General features: G+C 44.7%; 2 protein-coding genes across 5 annotated transcripts in view; one reads left to right on the plus strand and one right to left on the minus strand.

Annotated features, from left to right (window-relative positions):
* Positions 1 to 5193, minus strand: part of LOC107271460 (RING finger protein 44) — a 17250-nt gene extending 12057 nt beyond the window's left edge. Inside the window, exons 1-2 of one of the 4 annotated variants that reach the window (XM_025088708.1) lie at positions 5044 to 5189; positions 1436 to 3652 (exon numbers count right to left, since the gene is read on the minus strand). Coding sequence is in view for 1 of the 4 variants with exons in the window: in XM_025088710.1 (XP_024944478.1) it covers positions 1436 to 1467 (32 nt within the window). In the remaining 3 variants the exon portion in view is untranslated. Of the gene's footprint in view, positions 1 to 1435; positions 3653 to 5043 lie in introns of those variants that run through there. The other 3 variants (XM_025088709.1, XM_015747487.2, XM_025088710.1) reach the window with 3 other exon arrangements.
* A 775-nt stretch (positions 5194 to 5968) lies between these two features.
* LOC107271461 (proline-rich nuclear receptor coactivator 2) lies at positions 5969 to 8888 on the plus strand. The gene has a single exon (XM_015747493.2). It carries the CDS (start codon positions 7016 to 7018, stop codon positions 7415 to 7417), a length of 402 nt encoding a protein of 133 aa, XP_015602979.1. The 5' UTR covers positions 5969 to 7015; the 3' UTR covers positions 7418 to 8888.
* Positions 8889 to 9734: the final 846 nt, after the last annotated feature.

A 9734-nucleotide genomic window follows, 5' to 3' on the forward strand; every position in this document is an offset into this window, starting at 1 on the left:
AACCCACTTTTATACAGACTACTTTACACACAGCATTCTACCGGATGGATCCAACCACCTGCGTTGCACATTTATCGATTCTACCGGGTGGTCACGTAAGTTCGCGACCCTGTGGTGCACGTCTTTTATACGACTGAATCCTCCAGGTAGCAGCAGTACCTGACGAAAAGAAAAGATACACCGTGCGGACTCGAGCCAGTAAATAAAAGCAGCGTCTGTCAGATCGGTCCGGGAAGACATGTTCAATGATCGAATTGTTCGTGCTTCCAAAGATTTCTCTTTGAATCTGTATAGATAGCCTCGAAATTCCCTAAATATACCGTTTTCGTCCTGGGCAATGCACAGCCTGAAGAAAAAGGTCCAGGTGGACTGTCCCTGGCTACCACCTGCCCTCTATACCTACTATTATTGCTGTACGTACCGATATTATCGTTTTCTTAAAAATTTATTACGTTCTTGTACCGATTTTCCGAAATTTCGTTATACCCGTGTCGGAGTATGTAAAATGGTTCCTTGTTTGTATTCTTGAGAAAGGCATTACTTTTTTTTTTATTATTATTATTATTATTATTACCAGGCTCAACCGTCTCTGCCCGAATACTTTTGCAGGAACGTGACGTACCGAAGATACAATGAATTCAGGGAAGAATATGATTTCCCAAGTCACGTGTTTACAATACAGCGGTACGCTTGGAATGCGTATCAGTAGTTCAGAGAGGGGAGACGGTTGCAGAAATATGGAACTTAAACGGTACGGATGTAACATAAGAGAATTTCTATCTAGAGAGTTAAACACAGTTTGGAGAAGATCGGGAAAGCTTGAGTATACATTGTATTAAGGATGCCCTGAGTCACGGCGAGACAACAGCAAACCAAGATACACACTCGACGAGGAATTAAACGTGTACGGTGAGAAGTTAAGCGAGAAAACAATGGATAATATCGAAGAAATAAATACGAAAGGGAAGTCAGGTCGTTTGAAATGAAGCAGGTAAGAAGAAAAGAGGGCGAAACGAAGCTTCGAATTTCCCCTTTAAGGTTATATCGTCATCCGCAGGAAGCGCAGAGGTACCCGGTACAGTCTCTTTATAAAGTCACTAAAGTAAGATAACGTTCTCATGGTCATTTTAATTTTCACGTGTCAAACGACGTGCACGAGCGTCTCCCGTTACACAAGAGAGGAAGACTCTGTTGGTCGGATAAATACGTAATGGGAAATCGGCGTTTTCGAGGTTGTCGCAGGGAGAGTCACAGAGCACACGAAACCGAGGCCGGAGGGCGTATCGATTCGGACAAAACATTCGCGGCCAAGTGGTCCCGTCCCCACGCACTTGGCGGTCTTATCGGGCAGGGGATTTGCGTCTCGGCGCTGCCCCGAGTTAAAACTATTGACCCCCCTTAAAACTATCGACCCTGACGATCTTCTACACCCTACCGTATGGGGTAACACTCCCGCGTTGCTGTCATGCCTCGACGTATCCTCTACAGGCCAGTATGGAAACCCAGAGAGAACGGCGGACACACGCAGAGATACACGAACACGAGTGAAACAAACAGACACGCGCGCGACCAGAGTAAACAGGCCACTTTGAGAAGGACTCCGCCTGGTGCAAAGAGACACAGCCGCGCCTGAAGGCGGCGCGCGACAGACTGAGGCGAACCACGATTCACGCGAGTGACCGTGGTAGGGGTATGGAATAGTCGGAGAGGGGGAAGCGGAGGAAGGTGGAGGGGGAAAGAGCAGGGACGTCTCTAGCGCACGGGGCACCGTGCTCATTAAGTTTAGAACATCTGGACGAATGGCGGCTACTCAGTCATTCTTTAGTATCGCAGTTGTTTTTTTTTTTAACGTAAGAAAATGCATACTGCCAAGCTCAGTTTATTTTGCAAAAATAAGTCTTTACGTAGTTACAAAAATAAAAAAAGGAGTAACAAAACCCGAGCCGTCCCGAGACGCGTTACAGTAAATGGAATTTCATATACAGACCCTGAATGGCTGATAAGAATTTTCACATTTTTATGTACCTAAGGATATGTGTAAAGATAGATACAGGAATGGCTCCTATCGAAACTCCATTATCGCGAGTGTATCGTTAAGCGTATGGAATGATATATGGAAAGAGTTCAAAGTGCACGAAGTTTCACGATGCACTCAATTTGAAGTGGAAAGTGGTTCGATAATTTAGCGAGAAACGATCGACACGATTTAAAGGGGAATTGTAAAAGTCGGTGATAAATCGAGGGACCCTGCAGGGGCCCCTGGCCTACTTCGTTGGAGAGACCCGTGGGCTTTGACATTATGGAGAGCTGTGAGTAGGCTATAGTCAGCCGAGAGAAGAGAGAGAGAAACTTGGTGGAGATCAGAAGAACGTGGGGACTGGAGGGCGACCCTAATGCGAGGGAGTGCTCATGCGAACCGTGACCATGGACCAAAGGGAATCTCTCAAGTAAAAAGAGCCAAAAGCTACTATTGGATGGTTGAGATGCCTAAAACTCCCTACAGAAATGACGCAGCCATATGAGACACTGCCAGGAAGTGTTTGACTGGGCTGGCAATTGGTCAAATTCCCAATTCTAGTCTCGAACCGTCAAACGGTAGTGGAATAGTCGATGAACGGATTCGCTTTTCTCGTGCACACCCGTTACACAAAGTTCCCACGGGCCTGTCTCGAAATCCCAGACGGGAAAGTAAGTTTCGTACGGTGTAACCGTTATTTTACGTAACGCGAACATTTCAAAAGTGCTTGGAAAGATCGGCTACGTAGCTTTTCTCTCCAATTTATTTCCCCCGTATATACCTCTGTCTCTTACCCTTTCTCTATCGAACGACTGTACAATGTGGCATAGTACCCACTTTAGTTTCCCTGAAACAGCCCCTATGTTAGTTATGCACCCCTTATCAATTTCAAAACTGTTAAGAGGTATCTTCTAGGCAGGGCTGGCAACTGCAGAATGTCTATGGTATAAAAGCAGGGGCGTATCCGTATGTACGAGAAAACCATGACGCGCATGCGCAAACGACCGGTGTCCATTACGGACTTGACGCGAAATCCAAAGAGCAAACAAACTCCTACCTTTTTTTACCCCTTGGGTTTATTGAGTAAAAAAACAAAAATTCCTGTTAAAAACTGCCCTTCGAAAAGTCTCTCGCAGACCTCCGACTCAAATATCGATTTCACGAGTAGCAGTTGGTATACATGACACGCGAATTTTCTCGAGAGACAAAGAGGACGAAACGAGGAGGAGGGTAATATCGGAGAAGCGGTAGATAAAGAGAGAAGCGACGAAGCTACTGGAAGAGAGTGAGAGCTAGAGGAAACAGGAAGAGAGGGGAAGAAAGAGAGAGAGAGAGAGAGATATAGATAAAGAGAAAGGAATAGCCAAAGGGATACCCGTTATCACGATTTAACATATGGTGCAGACTTTTAATTAGCGACCCGAAATGTTCACGAAAAATTGTACCCGCTGTGCTATTTAAATGGCCCTGTACGAGGAACAGGCTTGGAGTAAGCGGAGCGGCGGTGGTAGCAGCAGCAGCAGCATCAACATCAACGGTGCTGGTGATGCTGGTATTGTTGATGATGATGGCGGTGGTAGTGGCAGTAATGGTGGGGATAGCCCACGCGGGGAATTTATACTCCAGCATATTCCACTGAAAGTAGGTGGGAAAGAAGCAGGAGTAAATAAATAGTACAGCAGCGATAGGAGGCCCGGGATGGGTTTCTTCATAAAAGTTTTGGAAAAAATCCGAATGAGTCCGATTGGGAATATTCTTATTATAATCCGCCATTGTTATACACATTGGATAAGTGTCACATGACAGAAAGGCATAATTTGTTACAGATAATATATATGTATACATAATATATAAATATGTGCAACATGCGAATTTCCCTTGAATCATGCTAGCAGAGATCTTCGTTAAGATTTACAAAACAGACAAGAATTACAAAAGATGTAAAAAAAAATACGGCCAAGGAAGCCATTGCCATTCCGTGATGCTCCTACAAAATTGACGTTTAATCGATTGGCGATACACTCGCAATAAGTCTAACTAGATAACCTCTCACAGTCAGTCTTGTGTTACTGTGACGTCCGCGAGTTAAGTATATATCCGAATACACTTGTGGATAAAACGTCAAGAAATAAACGACACGTCATATTTTTCTTTTTCTCTCTTCTCCGTCTACTCTTCCTCCACAATCGGCACTGGTTTCCTCACCGCGTCGGGTCCGACATCGAAATATAACCTACAAGACGAAAACGAAGCTCACAGATGCCAAAGACAAAACTGTCCTACACGATGGGGACATTCGATCAGCTTGATTCTATTACGTAGCCACTGTCCTCTTTAAGGTTAGGACGTGAAACTTCCTACTCCTCACTGACTTTCCGACTGTTCGTCCCACTGCGTAACCTTCCCCACTTTGTTCTAGTATACACTTTCGTAATCCCTCGATCAGACTGCAAAGCGACATCCATGGTTAACGATCCATCTGGTTACTATGTCGCGTGGAGCATTAAGAAGAGATGGTAAAATAAATTCATATACAGATATACAATGTAAAAGGATGAGAGTGGTTTGATAGGATATGAGGGTTGGCAGGTGCATCGCAGAAACACGACACAGCGGACTTTATCTGACGAATGTAGATACATCCTTCGTTTATCGGAAACTGAATGTGGGGCTCTCGATAGGGGAAATACGATTGAAACGAAGACTGGAGGGGAGGAGGGACATTGGAGAGATGGTGGGGATTGATGTTAGACAGGAAAACGGAGAGGTTATGTATGGAGGTGGGGATGAATTAGGTGTGAGAGGTGGAAACAGTCAGATGGAAGGAGTGGGGATGACGGTCTCGGGACAGAGTTACTAGAATCGGGTAGATCGGAGTTTTCAGCAGCGAAAAATTTCACAAACCCAGCCACCAGAGAAGCTCGCACTGGAGAGTCTACCGAAGAAGCAGAAAGGGAAGATGGCGATATACAGGTGCCAGGGTTAGAAAGTCGGGCCGAGCGTCCAACGGGAGGGAAAGCTCCTACCTTTTGCTGGGAAAATCTCGAGCTATCAGAGCGACGTCATAGCAGAAACGCTGGTTAATGCTGGGCGAAACCGACAGTCGGCGATGGCCGTGCAGCTCGCCACTGGGAACACTGGGGTCGCTACGGCTCTCCTACTCGCTCAGTCACGACCTACGAGAAAAACGAAGGCCTTCGTATAATATTGCGAGGTCGTGTGACTTTATGCGCTCGTTCGATGCGAGAAATATTCTGAACTTTGTACGAAAGAGGGAGACATGATTCTTATGTTTTTCCTGGTTCCAGCCTTCTAGTGAGAAATGGTTATTCGAGAATTTTCTCTTCTTTTAAATTCTTTTGTTATTGGGAGTAAAGGTTTGGTAGATTTTATTAACGTAGTATCTATTTATATTTAATAATGTTTTATACATTCAATTATGGAGAGAATGACTTTTTTTAGTATGACAATATAATCATTTTAGTAAAAAATTACGGATTCTGGTTTATATGAATTTCAATAATTGTTAACACTTACGCCATCCGTGGTAGGAAGGGGAAGTAGTATGCCATGGTTATATGAGAATGGGAAGTCTAGCGACGTAGATTTTTTATATATTCAGGCCTGTATCGTTGGCGGTCGTGATTTAGAGTTCTCGACCAATCCGAACTAAGGATGACCCGATCGTTACAAACAACAGGAATTTATTTAACGACTTTAGAAAAATATAGAAAATTTATAAGCAGTTTCGTATCTATAAAAATCCCATTAGATCTACGGCAATTTCATTATAGTATATAAATTCGATAATACATATTATTCCTTTGTTTCACTGAAGAAACCGAAGTTAACCGAAAATAGCCGAATGCCGTGAGCTCTGATTGGCTGTGGTACGTCACGTGGGAGAAAGTGCGTCACGGCATTGGACAAGCCCGGCCGACAAGGAGATATCCCATAATGCTCGAGGAAGGCTTCAGTCGTCACAAAGACAAGGTACAGTGTTGGAAGAGGAGCGTACTTGCCAAGTGCGAGCGTAGGAGCCCGGCTATAACGAGCGAGTGATTGAGCAAAGGAGAGTGCAGAAGCAAAGAGAGCGAAAAGGTTATATCAGCAAAAAAAACGTGTCTTAAGAATATCAAAGAACGTGAATAGGGTGCAGCAGTGCGCGTACATAAAAGTGTCCGCGTACGTACGGTTCAGTGAGATCACGGAAGCGTCTGTACAGAAAAGAAGTCATAAGGAAGATTGTGGAGGGTGAAGTAAATAAAATCGAAAGAGGTTATACATATGTGCATGCGTCTGCTCAAATAATATCAAAAGAGCGAGGCCCTTCCGTGCGTCAGCTACGGGGAAAAAACACAAACAAGTCGCGAGCCGCCATCTTGTGGCTGCAGCTGTGCTTGGCGAGCGGCGGGGTTACGGACGAGGAAGAGTCGTATAGAAAGAAGCCGAGGTAGAAGCAGAACGAAGAAAAGAGGACATATAGGAGTTTATTCTTCTATTGGAATAGAAGCTCGTCGTTCCGGTGCTCTAGCAAAGCTAGCGGACTGTAAAGTGTGCGAGGGACGTTTGTGATTGTGTCGTGGTGACCTACGGTCACCGGATGTGGTCGAATCAGCGACGAAGAGGAGGTAGAAGCGTGGCGAGGATTATTCAAAAAACCAAGACAACCGGACCTAGGTAGCAGTACGGGCAAAGCCACATTTTACAGCATCGTGATTTGGAGTGTAACCATCACGCTTTATTCTTCGGTGTCTACACCACGTATACCCGATCGTATATAACGGCAGTTTGCGCTTACTGCGCAGTTAGCGTCTCCCGCAAAATCAGTGAGTTTGTGTTTTCTTTCGCGAGTGATTTGTGAGTGACATTTAAAGAGGGGGGACCGCGTCAAGACAGACTCCATCGCATTACTATCTCATTCGTGATTCACAGAAGGAGGCTGGAAGCCCGTTTGGCGGCCTAACTTAAAAAAAGAAAAAACGGCATATCTGAACCATGACCAATTCCACACCCAAGCTCAACGACAAGGTGGAGCGACAAGGTTCGCCCAACACCGGTAGTAAACGACATCATCGTACCACCGGTAGTATAAAGTCCTCGACCTACTTTTCGGGAGGATCGCGACATTCTCGTAATTCTAGCGGTAGGCTGAGCTGTAGTCCACCATGTTCGTCAAAAAATCTAAGGAACTCTCCGTTACGTTACGAGAGTCCACGTGGAAGTCCAACGAACAGCTTCTACGCCGGTGCAAAATTCTCGGAGCCACCCTCGCCTGCCAGTTTACCAAAACCACCCAGCCACTGGACAACCAGGCTTATGGCGGGCTGCCACCAATCCTCCGAGAGGATCTGCGACATCTCCGATCATCTTAAGATGATTCTTAACGTCCAGGCCTGATATCCAATCGTCGGCGACGATGGCGGTGGTGGCATTGGCGACGGCGACGATCACGACGTCGACGTTTATATCGACGACGAAGCCGATGGTCACCATTTTATGGAGGCGATTAATAAGAAGACAACGGCAGCGACGGACCCACAAGTACGCCAGTACGGACTCCTCCTCTACGACGTCCAACTTCTTCTTTAGTCTGAGACGTAATACCTCCACCACGTTAACGAGTGACGCAACGTGGAGGTATACAGTGAGAACGTGTGATGATGCGTGACTGAGTGTGAAAAAGTAAGTAAGTAAGAGAGAAAGAGATATATATATACAGAACATTGATAATGCTGATGGAAACGTGTATACTCGGAGGAGTCTTTACGACGAGGACGACGTTCACGAGGACCTCTTGAAGCTGCCGCCGTCCATTACGGCCGCTAAATCGCTCGCAATACACACGCGACACGATATATATATATATATACCATACGTAAATGCGTTTAACGATTCTACTACACGCCGTGTATAAAGATGTAAACTTATGTATTTTAGATTATCGTATAATTCACACTTCTATCCACATATGACACATACGCCGCGTACATTCATACACTCTTAACACTGACACTTATACATCAACAAAATTTATACACTCATATTACAACACGATACAACACACCACGTACACGTTCTACTATCGTACTACCGTAACACTCGATACGAGAGCCAGGAAAACAAAGTGGAACCTGCTGGATTCTCTAGAGTAACGAGCGCGCGCGTTCTCTGTAGTTTCTTTCTTTCTTTCTTTTTTTTTTAATAATTAAATACACCCGTTATTAGGATAGTTTTTCGTCGCATCAAAACTCCTGGCGAGAAGCGCCTATAGTTCGTAACGCCCAGTTCTACTTGCAGCTGTAACTCTTTCTCTCTTTTTTTTTTTATTTTCCAATGGTTACGTATTTTTCGCTCTATATTTATCTTTCTTTTTGTCACGCCGTCTAAGCTCTGCAGTAAACAATCGTTATAATACGTCGTAAAAGATCGGGGCGAGAGATCCAATGGGAGGCTTATCATGATGATCCATTTTTGTCCGGTTAACCAGCCTGGCTTTTTTTTAATATTACTTTTATTATCCAACAATGAATACCGGCAACTATTAACGAGAGAGACTGCCAGTGCGAGATTTTGCGCGAGGAGTACGATATGCATGGAGAGCAGAAAGAGAGGAAGAGTGATAATGGCTACGGAACATAACAAAGGCGAATAACAGGGAACAGTGCGCGCGAGATTTGAAAAAGAGAATCCGCTGTATAAAAATTGCGAGCAAATCCGTGTTCGAGTGGCGTTTGAGGTGAACAAGGGTTTAACGTTTGGATATTGGGTGGCCGTTCAGAGTGGTTATTTCCGTTCGTGGGAAGAGAGCCAGGGGAAAAAAATTGTATATAACGTCGCGGATCGACGAGGGAATAAAAAAAAAAAAAAAGAAAGCGAGTATTGCGGCGTGCTAACTGTGATATAATATTTGGCGACAAAGCTGCAAGGAGAACGGTACCGAGGGGCGGCCAGAATTTCTACAGAGCGAAGTAAAGCGAAAAAGAGTGAAAAATATTGTGGAAATGCGGCGCGCAGTGCGCTTCGCCACTTCGCCGTTCTACTCCAGCGCCAATAAAAAGAAGACGGCACAATGCCAATACTTGGCAATAATTGTAATCTTCGTGATTTCTTCGATTCTACTATACATATATATTTTTTATTTTTCTCACCGCGTCTTATTGATTGTCGGCGATCGGCGTCGTTTTCGCGTTACGAACGTCCTCCTTTACGTTTGAATATTTCTCCGCTGCTTTTATTGGCGAACACCGATTTGCTCGATTACGCGTTTAATTACCATCGTCCGTTAATTGGATACACATCGCGACAAACCCAACTAGAGAGATGCGATCACTAAAATTCCGTGTAATATTTTTTCCCCTTTTTTAAGCGTTCATCCTGATTACAAACGATTCGATTACGAGGGTCAGGAGCGTATAGTAGATTAAGTGCGTGCGTGCAGTGTGTGCGCGGAACACGATTTGCGTAAAGATTCCGTGCACACGAGAGGAATACCCTTTACACCCTTTAACCGGAACCTTCTTTAATTAAGAATATTATTTATAATCGACGGTACGCCCGTTCGTACGCGGGAAATTCAATTAAATTCTTTACCTTTTTTTTTTTTCATTTTTTTTTTCGCTCTCTTACACCTAACCGCTCATTACATTTATAAGTGACCACGGCAAACGCATCGAGATTTTAATTTACGGCTTTATCCCCCGCCTTGCAACCCCCC

The sequence above is a fragment of the Cephus cinctus genome, unplaced genomic scaffold (assembly GCF_000341935.2).
Source record: "Cephus cinctus unplaced genomic scaffold, Ccin1 Ccin1_scaffold0975, whole genome shotgun sequence".
In the NCBI taxonomy this organism is placed as follows: domain Eukaryota; kingdom Metazoa; phylum Arthropoda; class Insecta; order Hymenoptera; family Cephidae; genus Cephus; species Cephus cinctus.

Coding starts and splice junctions, on each gene's coding strand:
- LOC107271461 (XM_015747493.2), top strand. CDS start 7,016: ATGACCAATTCCACACCCAAGCTCAACGACAAGGTGGAGCGACAAGGT.